The sequence below is a fragment of the Urocitellus parryii genome, chromosome 15 (genome assembly GCF_045843805.1).
Source record: "Urocitellus parryii isolate mUroPar1 chromosome 15, mUroPar1.hap1, whole genome shotgun sequence".
Lineage (NCBI taxonomy): Eukaryota > Metazoa > Chordata > Mammalia > Rodentia > Sciuridae > Urocitellus > Urocitellus parryii.
Genome location: NC_135545.1, coordinates 492,437 through 510,100, shown reverse-complemented (window position 1 = coordinate 510,100; position 17,664 = coordinate 492,437). Strand labels below are relative to the sequence as shown.

At 51.0% G+C, this 17,664-nt stretch overlaps 1 protein-coding gene and 1 long non-coding RNA gene across 4 annotated transcripts; one reads left to right on the top strand and one right to left on the bottom strand.

The window, feature by feature from the left end:
• Positions 1–221: 221 nt before the first annotated feature.
• On the bottom strand, positions 222–1,830 carry LOC113175497 (uncharacterized). 2 transcript variants are annotated; one of them, XR_003299978.2, is made up of 3 exons: positions 1,773–1,830; positions 583–653; positions 222–469 (listed from the first exon to the last, which is right to left on the bottom strand). It is a non-coding gene; the product is annotated as an uncharacterized LOC113175497 (long non-coding RNA). The 2 variants fall into 2 exon arrangements; XR_013342448.1 differs by lacking the exon at positions 1,773–1,830 and adding an exon at positions 1,099–1,247.
• Positions 1,831–1,927: 97 nt separating this feature from the next.
• On the top strand, positions 1,928–15,721 carry Znf274 (zinc finger protein 274). 2 transcript variants are annotated; one of them, XM_077792857.1, is made up of 8 exons: positions 1,928–2,196; positions 2,907–3,033; positions 3,659–3,754; positions 11,132–11,614; positions 12,950–13,050; positions 13,803–13,929; positions 14,307–14,408; positions 14,798–15,721. In XM_077792857.1, exons 1-8 carry the CDS (start codon positions 2,164–2,166, stop codon positions 15,445–15,447), a joined length of 1,719 nt encoding a protein of 572 aa, XP_077648983.1. In that variant the 5' UTR covers positions 1,928–2,163; the 3' UTR covers positions 15,448–15,721. The 2 variants fall into 2 exon arrangements, with proteins under 2 accessions (XP_077648983.1, XP_077648982.1); XM_077792856.1 differs by having other exon boundaries at positions 14,307–15,346.
• Positions 15,722–17,664: the final 1,943 nt, after the last annotated feature.

Below are 17,664 nucleotides of genomic sequence, written 5' to 3'. Positions count from 1 at the left end.
TCTCCAGTCTGGTAAGATTGTATACTCCTGTGTTTCACAGCCAGGCCTTACCCCAGATGGTGAGGATGTTATGTGCTCTACACTGTATACACTTCACTATTCTAAAATCCAAACATTTTTGAATTTTGAAGGTTCTGGTCCTGAATGTTCTGAACAAGAGATTAGGGTTGTGTGTATGTTTCTGAAAATAAAAAGGATGCATAACACATTTGATATTTCACATGTATAACAGTTAACATTTATTCAGAAATCATGCTTTTTTACAATTATACTAAATATTGTACTTAATGTGCTAAAAGTATGCAATTACATTAAGGTATGTCTCATGAATCAGTTTTCCACAGCATACTTATTCGAAACAAAAATGTTAGTAAACATGATTATTTAACATGTCACACTAGCCAGTTCAACATTTTCCTGTCGCCCAAAGAAGACAAGACACCTCAGGAAAAGAATAGGAGACAATCATCTATGAGAAAGACAAAAGAGTACACTGTTGCTCTGGAAGGACATGGAAGATGTGCATACAGCATACATACAGAAAGCAACAGACTTGGGCTTTCCCTTCCTGGTTATGGGTACCTCTGCCAAATGTGAAAAACACTCAGTTACTCATTAAATGAGCAGCAAGCCCAGGTCAGGATGTGTTCCATCTACAAGAAAAACCCAAGGAAATACTATCAGAACAAAAGACACTGCATGACCTCTGAGTAACCACTAATATGCAAAAATCAGCCGGACACAACAGTTAAGATGAACATGTACAGCATAACAGTGGTCCCCCCCTTTTTTTTTATTTTTCAGTTAGGTGGGGAGGATTGAACGCAGAAGTGCTTTACCCCTGAGCCACACCCCTGGCCCTTTTTGTTTCTGCCAGGTCTAATTTGCTTAGGGGCTCCCTAAGATGCTGAAGTTGGTCTTGAACCTGTGATCCTCCTGCCTCAACCTCCTGAGTGGCTGGGATTACAGGCCTGCTGAGCGTGGCTCCAAAAGTGGTCTTTTTCATTGAGTCCATAAAAATTAGCCCCTGAAACCAATTCAGCAATCAGTGAACGGGGACGCCCGCAGGGAGGGAGGCAGAGGACTGCTGAGACTTGCCATGAATCCCGAGAGGGGCACACCAGGTCTTGGCCCCAGCTGGACAGATCCCGGGGCCCTGAGTCTCCGTCGGGCTGGGCTGCCTGGGAAGAGGCACGTACAGCAGCTTCTGGCTGCCCACAGACCTCTGCCCCAGCTGCAACCGGATCGCAGACACGCTGCTCCGCCCCCTACTAGGCTCGCCCGGGGCGGGGCCCACCTCTGGCCAGCCATGGCCCCGCCCCCGCCGGGTACCTCCGCCCGCCCCGGCCACTTCCGGACAGTCTGACCCCGCCCTTCCCGGAAGCCTGGAGCAGACTGGCCCCAGGCACTGAACACGTCCCGTCCCGCCCTACCCTCGTTTCCGCCCCGTGGACGGGAGAGGACCTGTCTAGCCCTGCCGTGGACACCGGCCGGCCTCCGCCACCGAAGGCGCGTCTCGCATTTCCGCCCCCCTGCTCTCCCCGCAAAGCCCCGCCCCGACGGGCCCCAAGCACCCCGCACTTCCTGCCCTCAGTTGCCCTTTCCCCAACTTCCGACACGCCCACGCGGGGTCGCCCTCGTTGGGGCCTGACTCTTGCGGCTCGGGTCGTCGCCCACGGAGACACGGGGGCTTGAGGCCTGCTACCCCGACTGGTTCTGTACCCTGGGCCCGTTGGGCCGCCAAAGGCGGCCGACGAGAGCCCCCTTCCTACCTTTCCGGCTTCGCCCGCCGCCCGGACGGGCGGGTCAAGATGGCCGCGGTGAGGGCGCGGCCGCTTGAGGCGCGCCGCGGGGGCTTCTGGGAGTTGTAGTGCGGACTCCGGGCTGACGCACTTCGCCGCGGGCCGACGGGCGCCATTGTGCGGCGTGCTCGGGGTGAGTGTGGCGGGACGCTGCGCCCGTCGGAGCTGCACGTAGTAGCGCCGTGTCGTCCGCTCCCGGGCGGACTCGCGAGCTACCAGCGGGCTCTGCTGGGGCCCCCGCTAGCCGCGCCCGTTCGCGGGCTGAGGGGCGGCCGGCGCGGCGCCGTCTCGGAGGCCCCGCCCGTGTGCCCCCCGCGTCGGCTCGGGACCGCCCACTCCCGCGAGCGACCCTGGAGCGGCCATGGCCGCCCGGCTTCCGACGGCCTGGTGCAGTGTGAGTAGGCGCCGACTCGGCTGTTTGGTTTTGGTGGTGTTTTTTTTTTTTTTCCGGTCCTGGGGACTGAGCCAGGACCTGGGACACGCTCCGGGTGAGCAGCGCCCCCAGCTGTCTGCGAAGGGACCGCCCTAGGTCCGAGGGCGCGGTCGGCTCCCCGCGGTGCAGCGGGAGGGCCCCCGCGGGAAGGTGGCCTGGTCTGGCCCCGGGACTGACTGCCTCGGTCCCCGAGGGGAGGTGGTTGCTGGCCTCCGAGGCCGGCCTGAGGCCCCGAGGTGTCCCTTACCCTGGCAGCCAGCCAGCCCAGGTCGGGGTCGGCCTGGTGCTTAGGTCTCAGCAGCCCTTGGTCGGGTGCGTTGGTCCCGGGGAGGAGGGCGAGCGGGCCCTCCTGCGGTGGAGGCAGGGCAGCAGCAGGGGCCACGGTGGGACTGTTCCCCCCTGGGAATTGCTCCGAGGCACACGTGCCGGTCTTCGTCAGCTTCCCTGGTTGATAAGAAATGGATACGTTTCCATTGATTTAGGGATTTCACTTGTTCTCCTGACTGTGACCTGGACAGGGCCACTTCGGATTTGCTCCAGGTTTCAGACAGAGACAGGAACTCAAGAAGAGACACGCACAATGCTTTCAGGTCACCTTGGGCAGCCTTCCCCTCTTTCTGTCAACACGGAGGAGGATCTGCCTCGGCTGAACAGGACCCTCTGGGTTTTAGGGACCGGTGGCCTTTGAAGACTTAACACTGACTTTTACCCCGGAGGAGTGGGGACTGCTGGACCTCAGACAGAAGTCTCTGTACAGGGAAGTGATGCTGGAGAACTACAGGAACCTGGTCTCTGTGGGTAAGGCCGGCCTCCATGTCAGGAAAGATCTGTGCTTTGTGGTACCCCGTGTGACGCCTCAGAAGTGTGTCGGCTTGGATCAGAGGAGCTATGTTAAGGCCCTGAAGCCTCTGAGGGGGTCCTTTTATTTTGGTAGCCTTAGGAAAAAGGCAACTTCTCAGTCTGATTCCAAAGCTTCACACCATCCATACCTCCGCTCCCTGGATACCAGTCATGTTTTCAGCTGCAGTAGTGAATGCTGGTTGTTTTTGTGACCATTTAACAAGGACTGTTAATATACAACAGCTCTAGAACGTGCATCATTAAAGATCTTGATTCCTTCCATTTCTGTGGTTCTTTTTAACTTTTCCTCCTAGTCATCAGGTGACTATGGCCCCAGGGTTTGTGTCTGTTCAAGCTTTCCCTGAAGGTCCCCCAGCTCCCTTGGTCTTGCTGGCCAGCCTGCACCCTGACTCCCGCCATCTCTATAGGCAAGGGAGTTCAGAAAAACTCTGACAAAAGGGAAGGATGTGATTGTCATTGCCCTAAACCCAAAGTCATGTCATGTGTTAGAAGGGGAGGAGGCTGGGACAGTGTTTTCTCCCAAACCGACCCTGCCCCAAGCCTTCTCTTTTCCCTCGAGCAGAACATCAGCTTTCCAAGCCAGATGTGGTGTCTCAGTTAGAGGTGGCAGAAGACTTCTGGCCAGAGGAAAGAGGAATTCTTCAAGACACCTTTCCAGGTGAGAACCAGGCACATGGGAGTTCTCACAGGGGATGCGTCCACTGGTTAGTTAGAGACTGGTGTTTTAGAAAAGAGTAGAGACTGTGAGACCCCAGGGGGAGGTCTGATTGGAGAATCAAGCTCCACATTTCCTCTGTCCCCAGTCAACAGTGTCCTGATTGTTTAAGGTGAACCTGTTGTTAATGGGTGGTACATAGGTACAGGTTTACCTTTTGAATGGATAAGGTCTCCCATCTATTCTACTCGCTGTCAGCTGTCTCCTAAAGCAGTCACTGGTGCTTCTGGTTTGTCCCCAGCCAGGAGTTTCTGTGTGTTTACATGTGTGTGCACAGACATTCACATTTGGGGGATGTTATGCTCAACACAGATCCTACCATTCCTTTTAACAGGATCAGTGTAGTCCGCATTTCAGTTTTCCAGATGGGTATTCAGGTTATTCCAAAAACCTTCATAGTATTCATTTGCCGCAGTCTGGCTGGGCACAAAATAACCGAGCCACCAGGAGGCACTTGTAGGTTCAAACAGGAACTCCACGTGCCTTTCCTGGCAACTCTCTCACCCTCCACTGGGCTCCGTGAGAACTCAAGAGAACTCAACGGAAACTCAAGAGAACTCAACGGGAACTAGGAGGCAGCAGGGGCCCGCCCTATTGCTGGACAGCAGGGGTCCATATACAACTGAATATACAGCCTGTTTCAATCCAGCATCATCCAGTCACAGCAATTATACACTGCCAAACTTAATTATCATCATCTTAATGGCTCGCTGGTCACCTCTCAACCACTCCTTCTGGTAAAATGCCATGAGCCATCCCGACTCTCAACATTCATTTTTAGCACATTTTTGATTTTTCTTTAGGTTCAATGTCTAGAAACCATAGGTTTAACCCATGAGTAAGCTAAAAATCTGGTAATAGCAAATTCTTTTAACATGTGTAGCCACTCAAGTGCTAAGTTCTCCTTCCCCGAAGTTTGTAGTGGTCTCCTTAAGCTTTGTAAGTCCGAGGGACAAAAAAATATGTTCACTGTAGTTCACATTTTGTTTGTGAATTCTATATTATTTAGTCTTTTCCTATTTGTGTTTTGGGAGTGCTATTCTGGATGTTAATGTTGAAATATCTATTTCAGTCCAACATTTATCTACTCTTTTTATGTAAGGTCTTTTTCCAGAAGGTGTATAGTTTAAAAACAAGTTTTATGTGTTGTGGGTTTTTTTTTTGGGGGGGGGGCGGGTAGTGCTGTGGATTGAACCCAAGAACTCATGCATACCAAGCAGACGTGCTACCACTGAGCCGCACCCCAGTCTCTTGTCTTAATTTTGGTTTTGGATTTTTTTCCATATAAACTACTTTCATGTTTTTGAATTTTTTTTTTCTCTTAAGTTGGGAATTGAATTCAGGGGTACTTTATGACTGAGTTAAACCCCCAGAAACTTTTTTGATACAGGGTCTTGCTAAGTTGCTTAGGGTCCAAGTTGCTGAGCTTGGCCTTGAATTTGAGATCCTCCTGGCTCAGTGTCCTGGGTCCTGGGGATTACAGGCCTGTGCTACTACTGCACCTGACCCTGTTTGAGATTTTTGTTTGTTTGTTTAAAGATTTTTTTTTAATTGTAGTTGGACGAATACCTTTATTTTATTTATTTTTATGTGGTGCTGAGGATGGAACCCAGGGCCTTGCATGTGCTAGCCAGTGCTCTAGTACTGAGCCACAACCCCAGCCCCCCTGTTTGAGCTTTTTTGTCCAATTTATTTGGAAGTTTCTCATGTGGCGTGGGGCACAAATTTTTGCAGCACCATTTGCTCCCTCTCCTTTGCTTATTGGAAACACCATCTTGATGTGAATCCAGTTTTTGTGATCATAGTGCACAGTCCAAACAGAGGTCTCTTGTGCTGCTTAGGTCTTTGTGTGGAAACGTGGTGTTGCTGTACCTTTCAATGTTCCCCTACCCTTAGCATGTAGTTCTCTTAATCAATACATAATGTCAGTGCATCGGGGGAGGAGGAGATGCTATTAGAGTGTGTTGCCTTTGGGGGCTTGCATTGTTGCTGATCTGATTGGTCTTCAGTCCTGTATCATTGTTCCAGGTGGACATGTCAGGCTCCCGAGTTCTTGGGTGATTTGTAACAGTGTGCCAGATTCTTTAGATGCCCACATACATGGTAATTTGACCAGCAGGTATAAAGTTGGAGGCCAGGTGTTAATTTTTTATTGCCTTGGACAGTCACATGATTGAGTTCATCATAAGTGGTTCTTCCACACATCACCATACTGAGAGTGAAGAGTAGGTGCCCATCTGAGTTCTGGTGAGCACAGGGCTGGATTCTGCTTTGTTTTAAATCAGTTTTTATATGGATGAATGGTCTTTTAGCCATTTCTAGTGAATGACCCTGTGGCATCTCCCCAGTTTCCCTTCCAGAGCCTTCCAGGATGACACAGAAATGCATGATGTAAACTGCTGCTGGAGCTGCCCACTTGTGTCAGTGTGTTGATATGCTCAGGTTGGGTTGGGCGGTAGTTTTCTCTGCATGTTTGCTGCCACATCCCCTCTCCGATTGTGATGCCGGCTCTAGAGCACTCTGGGGGCTTCCCCTATGTCTCCTCTCTGCTGTGGTGTAAGTGTGTTGGAACCCTCTGCTGTGCCAGTGTTTGTGGAATCTCCAGCTGTTCCTCTCTGTATTGATGACCTATTTGCCCCAACAAGACAAAGCTGGCATCTGTGATGCCACTCTTTCTTTTTCTGAACCCAGTTCTGGTTTCTCCCTGTTAGAATTTATGGTTCAGTGGTTTTCTATTTTTCTTTCCTCCATTCAGTCCTTCCTTTCATTCCCTTCATTGCAAATATCCTTTCTATTAGCACTGGTCACCAAATCATACCTTACCTGCCCAAAACCCCCAGCAGTTTTGTACCTCCTGTGTTGGTTTCCAGCCTATTAACCTGTGTTCCTGTCTGTGTGGCTCTGGCTGTGCTCTGGCTGGGACAGCTCATCTCTTTTGTCCTGCATGGATAAACCTCCTGACTACTCTTCTGGATGGTCTAATAGCTCCAAGGCTGGCTGCCACAGAGACACTGTAGAGAGCTGGCTCACAGGCGAGCAGGAGTTTAGTGGTGCTCCCGGGAAGGAGACCTGTGAGCGGAGGCTGGTCAGCTGGCTTTCAAGTGGGCCTGAGATGAGAGGTGCCAAAGTGACCTTTGCTGTGTCACAGAGTTCTTTAGGAGATGCTTCCTTCCCTCCCTGTTTCTTACTCTGAGGACCTGTTCTGTCACATATAGTATACTGAACAGGTGGGACATAAACCAAACCTTGTTGCCATAGATTATGAAAAGACTATGCTGATATGGTACATTGTGGGAGGCACTGAGGAGGAACCACGAGGAATTGCTGTAGGGGAGCTAATTGGTATACTGCAGGGGTGAAATTATTTGTTTGGGTTTTTTTGGACTTCAGGATTGAAGTCAGGGGCACTTTATTTATTTATACATGTATGTGCATGTGTATTATTATTGTTGTTACTTTGTTTAGTTGTCGATGGATCTTTATTTTATTTATATGTGTCTCTGAGAGTTGAACCCAGTGTCTTACACATGCCAAGCAAGTGCTGTACCACTAAGTTAAAACCCCAGTCCCCCCACCCTGAGTCTTTTTTATTTTGCTAAGTTATGAGGGTCTCACTAAGATGTCTAGGCTGACCTTGTACTTGTGACTGGAATTACAGGCATGGCCACTGCACTCAGCTTCACCTTTCATGTCTACATTCTTTGCCTGAGGAAATCAGCTTGTTGAGAGCCACAGTTTAGTCAGAATGACCCTGGCATTTTTGCCAGAGGGAATGGTTGAAAGGTGACCCTGCTCCTGGATTAGGGCGGATCCTGCTGGGATTAGGTCGGATCCTGCTGCCTGGGGCGCCTGCTACTTTGGAGTTCCCGTTGAGTTCTGGTGGGGTTCTGAGAGAATTGGCGCGCGGAGCCCGGTGGAGGTAGTGTGTTAAGGTAGTGTGTTCCCGGGAAGGGTGTGTAGAGTGCCTGTGAGAGTTCGGGAATAAAGGTTGCTGTTTGAACCTACAAGGCTGTGGGGCAGTTCGGTTATTTTGTGCCCAGCCAGACTGTGGCATCAGCTCAGCTGGATGTGGTGATGCACACCTGTAATCCCAGTGACTTGCAAGGCAGGAGGATCACAAGTTCAAGGCCAGCCTGGGCAGTTTAGGGAAACCCAGTTTCAAGATAAATTTTCTTAAAAAGGGTTGGAGATGTAGGTCAGTGGTAAAGTACCCCTGTATCACTTTTTGGGGAAAAAAAAAAAGATGGTGAAAAGAACTTTCAGGCAGGCAGAGGGATGCCATTTGAGATGACCATGAGATGGAACAGGCTGGACATATTCAGGGAACACACAGCTGCCCAGTGTGCCGGTGATGGTGACTGGGACATAAAGACATGCACGTTAAACTTGGCAGAGTCCACAGGCCTCGTTAGCTGTGTGTTAGCTGTGTGTGGGAATTGACTTTCATCCTTGAGCAAGGGAGTGCCGACTTTTCACAGCTTTCTCTGGGTAGTTGGAGAAGAAGGCGGGAGGCGGCCACAGCAGAATCTGGGGAGAGGCGAGAATGCTGGCCTGTGATGGATGGGTAGGTGCATCGGGCTGGCTAGTGGCTGCGGGAGACAAAGGAAGGCTGCTGAGGCTTTCAGAGGCGAGGGACTTGCGGGGGCCTGTGTATACTGCATGCATTCTCTCTATATGTGTCACTATCTTGTTTATAAAATATGATCAAGGAGAAAAGTTACTCAAATTTTTGGTATTAGCCGTTTACATGGGAAAGTCTAAAGATACAGATTTTGCAAAGTTGCAATACAGACTTTTTTTCTTTTCATGTTGAAATAATTTTAAGCAAATTATACAGAGAATTAATAGTAGCTTCCACCTTGATTCAAGTCTGAACTTTCTCACATCTTTCCTGGTTCTGTAAATGGAATATTAACGGGAAGGGACCATAGAGACAGCCAGAGAGGTTTGCAAAACCAGTTGGATGCACCTGTGGGAACCTCAGAAGTGGGTCGAGGCAGCTCATGAACATGTGGGAGTTTAGAATGGCATCCCCTGCAGTAGCTTTCTCCCAGCAGTGACACGGCCGTAAGCTCTTGTTAGTGCACAGAACTGGGATTGGACACAAAACTAGCCCATTTTGGCAATTCATCCTGCATGCTTCTCAGCTTTCAATCATAGCCCAGTGAGTGGCAGCATGGGTTCTGGTGGTTGAAGTAGAAGAGAAATGGGATAAATGCTAAAACATGGCATTCGCCCTCTGGAAAGCCTTGAATTGGACAGTATGCTATGAAGATAAGGCATTTGGGGGAATCAGCTCTCACTGAGCACCCCATCAGGAAAGGATTACCATACATACAGTTCTCAGTGGAACATGGGAGAGATAAACTAGACCTAAACATTAGGAAACTAGTGAAGAGAAGAGACTATCATAGAAAAGCCTGCAGAACACACATTTTCAACTTTCTAAGAAATTAAGCAGGAAATAGACCCTACAAATGTGAAAGTATCAGCTCTTGCAAACATACAACAAACATCAGCTTAAAAACAGTAATAATTTATATGAGATCTTGTGGAGCAGTAAGAAAGGTAAATTTGGGGGGATTCATCCTTTGTGTAGCCTAAGGGGAGCCCACAGGCTATAGAGTGAATACATGAGAATTGGGATGTGGGAGTTTAGAATGGCATGGCCATATCACTTCTGGGAGAGAAGTACTGCAGGTGGTGCCATTCTGTCCTCCCACATTTTCATTCTCCTACACATGGAGAATGTAGAAAATCAGTAGAATATAGTAGTTTTGTATTAAAAAAAAAAGAGGGTTTAAACCAAGATGGAATAAATGCATTGAGTGTGAGAAAGCCCAATTTCGGCTCAGATTGGCATCCTTAACAGAGAAGACTAAAAAGGATGCTTATAACAACCCTGGATGGTAGAAGTCTTCCAAAGAGTGTCTCTGAGAACTCACAGGGAAGAAACGGCATTCTCAGGAGTGCAGTGGCAGCAGGAAAGGCTTATTGCCTAATGTCTTGTGTTGAGAGAATTCATACTGGGCAAAATCCACAGTTTCATTGAGTTGAAAAAGTTTTTAACACCAACTAGTTACACCTGAGAGCTGTGACACCATGAGGACCTGATTGCTGAGGACGATACCTGAAGCATCACAAGTCCTACTGGACACGGAAGCATGTAAGGAAGGCTTCGGGTGTAGCAAGGTGTGCTGACGAGGACTGTTACGTGAACACAGATGGGGGCCTCTTCAGTAGGAGTTCTCGTATTCACATCAGAGGACTCATATGGGAGAGGACCCTTTGAATGTGATCTGTGCAGGCAGATTATCAGCCTTTACCTCTCAGTTACTTGACAGAAAGGAGGAAACTTAACTTGACGGGATCCCACTGAATAAGGAACATAAAGTGTGTCTTCCTGTTTGTGTACCACATGCCATACTGAGGCTGAGCCCTACATGAAACTGATAACCTGGGTATTTGCAGTGAAACCACTGCTGTCTTTTCCAGTTTGTTCGGTCGGGTGAGGTGAATATCCAGGACACATGTTAAGTGGTACAGCTGAGAGCAGGCACGCCTGTTGTGCATTTCATACAGCTGGCTCACCAGCACATGGCGTTGCATCTGCTTCCTTCTCAGTCCAGCCTTGTCAAGGTTGGTGAGTGTCACGTCACGTACAGTCCTCCAGCCCTTTTTGTTGCCAGACTTCCCGCTGTGTAGATCACAGTTTGTGCATGTGGTCCTGGGTTTGATGGTCATTTGGCCTGGCGATTGTTTTATTTCCAGCTTGTTGGAAACTGTGAGATGACATTTTTATAGGCTAGTTGTACTGTATGCATTTTTTACTTGGATGCTTCTTATGCACATGGATTTATCAGGACGTAATCCTGTCAGCAGGCAGGGAGCCTCTGTACTTCTGTCACCTGGTAGACAGGAGTGATTTCTACGTTTCAGCTGTTACGAACAGTACTGCTCATATAAGTTTTTGCAAACACAGGTTTTCAGGTTTCTTATGTTTAAATGTAAGTTGAAGGGTAGTTTTTGAGTTAATGATGATTATATATTTAGCTTTTTGAGGAGCTAATAGATTGCTATGGAAAGTGGTGTGGCATTGTGTATCCTCACTAGTATTTGGAGGAGTTCCCCAGTCCTAGGATCAAACCAAGGGCCGTGTGCATGCTTGGCAGGTGCTCTATCACTGAACTAGGTCTATAGGCCTGTGGTCCATCTCTCGGCAGTAGCCATTCTAGTGGGTGTGGAGTCATATCTCACTGTGATTTTCATTTGTGTTTTCAAGTTCTTGTTAGCCATTTATCTTGTACTTTTGGCTTACAGAATGTCCTAAAGTTCCACTGGGCCCTCAGATGAAGTCTCTTCCTGCTGAAAATCCCCTCATGAAGATCAGGGTGGTTGAGGTCCTCACACTGAACCAGGAGATGGCTGGTCCCCGAAATGCCCAGATCCAGGCCCTCTATGCTGAGAAGGGGGAACACAGCTCAGGCATCCTCAGGGAGCCAGCCCAACAGACAGGTGGGCATCCAGCTGACCCTGAAGCTGCTCGCCAGAGGTTTCGGCAATTCCAGTATGAGGAGTCAGCTGACCCTCAGAAGGCTCTGGCCCGACTTCGTGAGCTCTGTCGCGAGTGGCTACGGCCCGAGGCACGCTCCAAGGAGCAGATCCTGGAGTTGCTGGTGCTAGAGCAGTTTCTGGGTGCTCTGCCTGAGAAGTTCCGGACATGGGTGGAGTCACAGCGTCCTGAGAACTGCCAGGCCGCCGTAGCCCTGGTGGAGGACGTGACCTTGCTGTCGGAAGAGGAAGGTGAGTGTACGGATGGCTAAGGTGAGGGACACCTCTGCAAGGGTTTCTTGGAGCGACAGGAGGTAGAGCTCTGGCCCTCTTGGGAAGGATGGGGAGAGGGTCGTTCCTAGGCCATCCACCAAGGTGTCTGTGTCCCCCAAGTTACGAGTCAAAGCTGTTGGAACCCCACTGTGGGGCTTGGCACTGCCTTCTGCCTGTCTTTCCACAAGCTTCTTGCAGAAGTTCACAGACAAGGTGCTTTCTGTTCATCCTCCTGGGATCCCTGCCCCGGGAGCTCTCGGCTGTCCAGGAGCGGTGGATAAAGGGGTCACTGAGGCAGGCAGGATTGAGCCAGTGGTCCAGCAGGAGAGAGAGGTAGGGGAAGTAACAGGTGGAGAATGGCCAGGGTGCTGATGGGAATCACAGAAGGTGGCACACACTGGGACCTGAGCAGGTGGAGAAATGGGACAGGATGGATGTGACCACAGTGTGGCATGCAGTCATCAGGGAGAGATTTGGAAGGTTCGTGGTGGAATGGAAGAGAGGGCCAAGTTGGCCTGCGGCTGAGGGCCCTGTCGGGATTTTTTTTCTATTTTAACTAATGTTCTTGCTGTAGGGATTGAACCCAGGCGACTCTGCCACCGAGCTGTCTCTTTTCTTCGTTTTGAGTCAGTGTGTCACTAAGTCGCCAAGACTGACCTTAGAATTGTGAGTCAGGAGGACCTGTTGTGACACTGCCAGGGTGATACAAGGAAGGGCCAGGAGCCAGGAGCTCCAGTAGATCCTCTAGACCCGTCCTCTCTGCCATGTCCCATGTCACCTGCACTCCGTGGGTTCTGATTGGCTGGCTGTGGGCTCCATGTTGTTATTCTCTGTGGGAGGCAGCCTGGGGGGCCAGCCTGGGTCACATGGTAAACCCTCCTTGGTGGCAGTGGGACACATGAGGAAGGTAGGCATGAAAGAGCTGTGGTTGGGAGGGCTGTGGGCACAGCCTGTGGCTGGGTGGACCTGCCTTTCCTTAGGCAGCCAGAGAAGAGAACAGGGACAGGGGTCCACATGAGCTGGGCAGAAGCTGACCATCTCCAGACAAGCTAGGTCCCCAAACAATCCTTGGAGATGGGGACTGAGACCGTGTCTCAGTGGGGACACTGGTTCTCGTGGTCATGCAGAATGACACATCTGGACCTATCCAGGTAGGGGGTTTGGTCACAAGCTGTGAGGAGTTGCTGACTGAGAGGAGAGGCGGGAGGAGACCCACTGGTGTGTGAGCGGGCAGCAGCCTGTGGACTGCAGGGAGCTGTCCCTGGGGGAGGATCCACACTCATCCCCAGCCCCCTCATGCTCTGTCTCCCCCAGGACTCCCTGTCCAGGGGCCTGCCTGCTGTCCAGAGGTCACTGCTCAGCAGGAGAAGGAACAGGAGGATGTGGCCATCTGTCCAGAGGCAGTGCCGAATGAGGTGAGTGGAGACCTCACCTGTTTTTTGCATCTCAGCATCTCTGTGAGGTGGTCCCATTGGTTGGGAGCCTCTGCGCCCCAGGGCTCGGGACCATCCTGCTCCTGAGCCTGTGGCAGTGTGCTGGTCTCTGAAACCAGCCGCTGTCTGGGTGTGGAGGAAGGCAGAGGGGGTCAGTCCTGTTCACACTGTGAGTGGCTTTCTCAAGCATGTGAATGAATTTATAGGCTCTCAGGTAACACGTCATCTCGTGAGATGAGCCATCGAGGCTAGGCTTCAGGCAGGGCTGTCCAGGGGGTGGGAAGGATCTGGACCAGCCCATCTCAAGGCTCTGCTTTTTCCCATTCTTTCTCAGATGGGCTCTGCTCCGTCTGGGCAGAATGCCTCTCAGGTCCAGGCCCAGGGAGCACGGGGAAGCTTCTTACCCTGGAGTCCTGGTCAGCTCCCCAGAAAGCACTGACGTGGCAGGCTGGGTGGATGCGCACCCAGATGAGACTGTCCACAGAGGCAGGAGCCAGTCCCCCCCATGGGGAAGGCCTATGGCACAGTGAGCCTGGTTGGCTTATGGCTCTGCCCTACAGCTGGGGCTCTGAGCTCATCTGTGAGGAGGTCCCTGTGGACCTCTGGTGGGCCTGGAGTTGCTGTCTCTGAGCCCACCACCAAAGCAGAGGAATCCCGAGTGCCAGGCACTCTGGCCTTTCTGCCGTCCTGCTGGACCCCAGTCCTCCTAAGCAGACACATGCATGGTATTACAGGAGCCTGTGACCTTCCAGGATGTGGCTGTGGGCTTCAGCCGGGAGGAATGGGGGCTGCTGGGCCCGACACAGAGGACTGAGTACCATGATGTGATGCTGGAGACCTTTGGGAACCTGGTCTCAGTAGGTGAGCGGAACCTACCTTCACAATAACACAGGGGCCCCAGGGCAGGACCCTTGCCTTCTCTCAGCCCTGCGCCAACAGGGGACATCCCAGGAGGCTCACTTGCCTGGTCCAGTACCTTTCACTGGAGCTGTGGGCCTGAAGGGGTGGAAACTGGATGGAGAGCGCAGAGCAGGCTCTTCTGACCTGCCACCTGCCCCAAGGCAGCCAGAGAGCGGGTGCTTGTTCCCCTCTGGTCCTGCACAGCTTCTCAGAGGCCTTCCCAGGGTTAATGGCGGCGCTGGGGGAGATGTCCCCTGACTTTAGGAGACTTCAGTTACATGGTGGATCCCATCCTGGCGCTTTCCCCTACAGCCTCCACAATCTGTGTTTTTTTTCAGGGTGGGAGAGGACACCGGAAGGCAAAGAGTTAGCTCCAGATTCTGATGTTCCTGCAGAGAAACCACTTCCTGACCCCAAAATGAAGGAATCCTCAGGAGAAGGTAGCCAGTCCGCCCCCTCAACTGCTGTCTCACGGGGTGGGGTCCCCAAAGCCCTGGCCACCGGGAACCGAGTGGAGCCGGCCCAGGAGAAGGGCCCCTCTCGGCACCAGCTCCCTGAAGGCCCCCGAGCTCCAGGAGCTCGGGTGGACGCCGGACCGGACCCGAGCCACGGCGCGCCCCGGAAAGGCCCTCCCAGAAGGCGCTCGCGCCCCCAGGGCCGTCGGGTGACCAGTGCGGCGCCCGCTGCCTCCCCGGGCAGGCCGCACCAGAGGGGCTGTGGGAGGGGGCGAGCCGCAGCGGGCAGCGGCTGTCGGATGGCGGGGGGCAAGACTGGGGGCCAGGCCGGCGGGCGGCGGGCCCTGCAGATCACCTTCATCCGGATCCACAAGGGGAGCCAGGTGTGCCGCTGCAGCGAGTGCGGGAAGGTGTTCCGCAACCCCCGGTACTTCTCGGTGCACAAGAAGATCCACACCGGGGAGCGGCCCTACGTGTGCCGGGACTGCGGCAAGGGCTTCGTGCAGAGCTCCTCGCTCACGCAGCACCAGAGGGTGCACAGCGGGGAGCGGCCCTTCGAGTGCCGCGAGTGCGGCCGGACCTTCAACGACCGCTCGGCCATCTCGCAGCACCTGCGCACGCACACGGGCGCCAAGCCCTACCCCTGCCAGCACTGCGGCAAGGCCTTCCGCCAGAGCTCGCACCTCATCAGGCACCAGAGGACGCACACCGGCGAGCGCCCCTACGTGTGCAAGAAGTGCGGCAAGGCCTTCACCCAGAGCTCGCACCTCATCGGGCACCAGAAGACGCACGGCGGCAAGAAGTGCAGGAAGAGTCAGCAGGCTGCCTCCTAGCCTCCGCCCGGGGCAGCGCCGAGCCCGGACTCCCCGCGCCGGGGCCCCGGGGCCCCGGGGGAGCCCACCCAGCACATTCCGCGTCAGGCGGTGTGCGGACGGGGGAAAAGGGTCCGATCTGTTATTTATTCTTGATCTGGTCATTGAAAAGAACACTGGCTGGTGCTGTGGCCCACCTGCAGTCCCAGTGACTGAGCAGGCTGAGGCAGGAAGATAGCAAGTTCAGGGCTGCCCTGAGCAACTTAGGAAGGCCCTAAGCCACTTGGCCATATCCTCCTAAAAAGCTTTACATTTGAAAAGAGGCTGAGAGGTAGCCTAGCAGTAGTGACCTGATTTCAATCCCTACTCCACCCCCCGCAAAAAAAGTGATAATGAAATCTAAAGTACTTAGAAATTTAAAAAGCCATGATCTATGCACTGATATATCTGTAGTAAAGTATTTATGTGTGGACAAGAACTAACAAAATGTGGATAAATAAACTATATTTCTTGTAGAATTTGTTTCCTTTGTATTTAATTATGTTTATTTATTTATTTATGTTTTGCTTCATTTTTTGTCTGTTCTGAATTGTTATACATGACAGCACAAGGCATTTTGATTCATTGTACACAAATGGAACACAAACTTTCATTTTTCTGGTTGTACACAGTGTAGAGTCACACCAGATGTGCAGTCATACTTGTACCTAAGGTCATGATGTCCATCTCATTCCACCATCTTTCCTGCCCCCATTCCCTGCACCCCTGTTATGGATCTGCATCCACTTACCAGAGGGAACGCTCTGACTTTAATTTTGGGGATTGGCTCCATCTATTTACCTGCAAATGCCAAAAAATTTTATTCTCTTCTTATTGCTGAATAATATTCCATCGTGTATATATACCACCGTTTCTTTATCCATTTATTGAAGGGCATCTCGGTGGTTCCACAGTTTAGCCGCTGTGAACTGTGCTGCTGTCAGCATGGAAGTGGCTGCATCACTGTAGTGTGCTGACTTTAAGTCCTTTGGGTTTGGACTGAGTGGGATAGCTGGGTCAAATGATGGTTCCATTCCAACTTTTTCTAGGAGTCTCCATACTGCTTTCCCTGGTGGTTGCACCAGTTGCAAGTGTAGAAGTTAAGGTCAACCAAGAGCATTGGACCCATGAGCAGATCCAGGGATCTCGCTTTCTCCCATCCTATCCTCGCTTAAGTTGGATTGTTGGTTCATCTACTTTCTTGCTCAGGGGGAGAAGAGAAACATAGACGAAGAGAATTTCTTTTTTTAAGGAAAGGACTGGTTTTCATACATCTATTCATTTTCTATTGGTAAGAATTTATGTGGTCATGCTCTGTAAGGAATGTTAGGAAATACAGAAAAGAGGAATTGGTGTGAGGCATCTGAAATCTTACTGGTTATTGAGGACAAGCCTGGGCATGGTAGTGCACCCTTGTAATCCCAGCGGCTCAGGAAGCTGAGGCAGGAGGGTGGCAAGTTTGAGGCCAGCCTCAGCAACATAGACCCTGTCTCAAATGAAACTAAAAAGGCCGGGAATAGAATTCAGTGGTGAAGTGCCATTGGGTTAAATCCCCAGTACCAAAAGAAGACAAGGAAGCTAAATGGTGGGAGACTGCAATAGTTACTCTTATGTGCCAACTTTACTGGGCTGAGGAATCCCAGGTTGCCAATAAGACATTATTTCTGGGTGTGTCAGGGTGTTTCCAAATGAGATTTAGTAGATGACTGCGTTGACAGTAAATTGATGTGCCCAAAACATGAAAACAGAAGACCAGTGTAATGGAAGACGCACAAATCTTCATAGATACGACCATCTAATCTTTGACTAAGGTACCAAAAACGAAAGGTAGGAAAAAGACACTTCCTTTAACAAGTGTTTCTGGGAAAACTGGATAGCCGTTTGTGGAAGAACCAGATTAGACCCATGTATCCTCTGACAAAAGTCAAGGGAGTTTGAAGCAGGAGGATGGAAATTTCAAAGTCAACCTCAGCAACTTAGTGAGATCCTGTTTCAAAATGAAACAAAAAGGGCTGGGGATGTGCCTCAGAACGGGTAAGCACCCTGGGTTCAATCCATGGTACCAAAAACAAAGACAAGCAAAAATGGATCAAAGACCTCAGAATTAGACCAGAAACTGTACAACTGAAAGAAGGAAACAGAGTCAACCTGCCAACATAGGTGCAAGCATCAATTTCCTTAGTAAGACCCAAAAGCACAAGAAGTAAAACAAAGAATATGTGGAATGGCCTCAAGTTAAAAAGCTTCTGCATAGCAAAGGAAACAAGCATGAAAAGAGAGCCTGCAGAATGGGAGGAAGTCCCTACAAGTTACTTTTCTGATAGAGGATTAATACCCAGAATACATAAAGAACTCAAAAACAACCCAATTGATAAAAGAGCAAATGAACT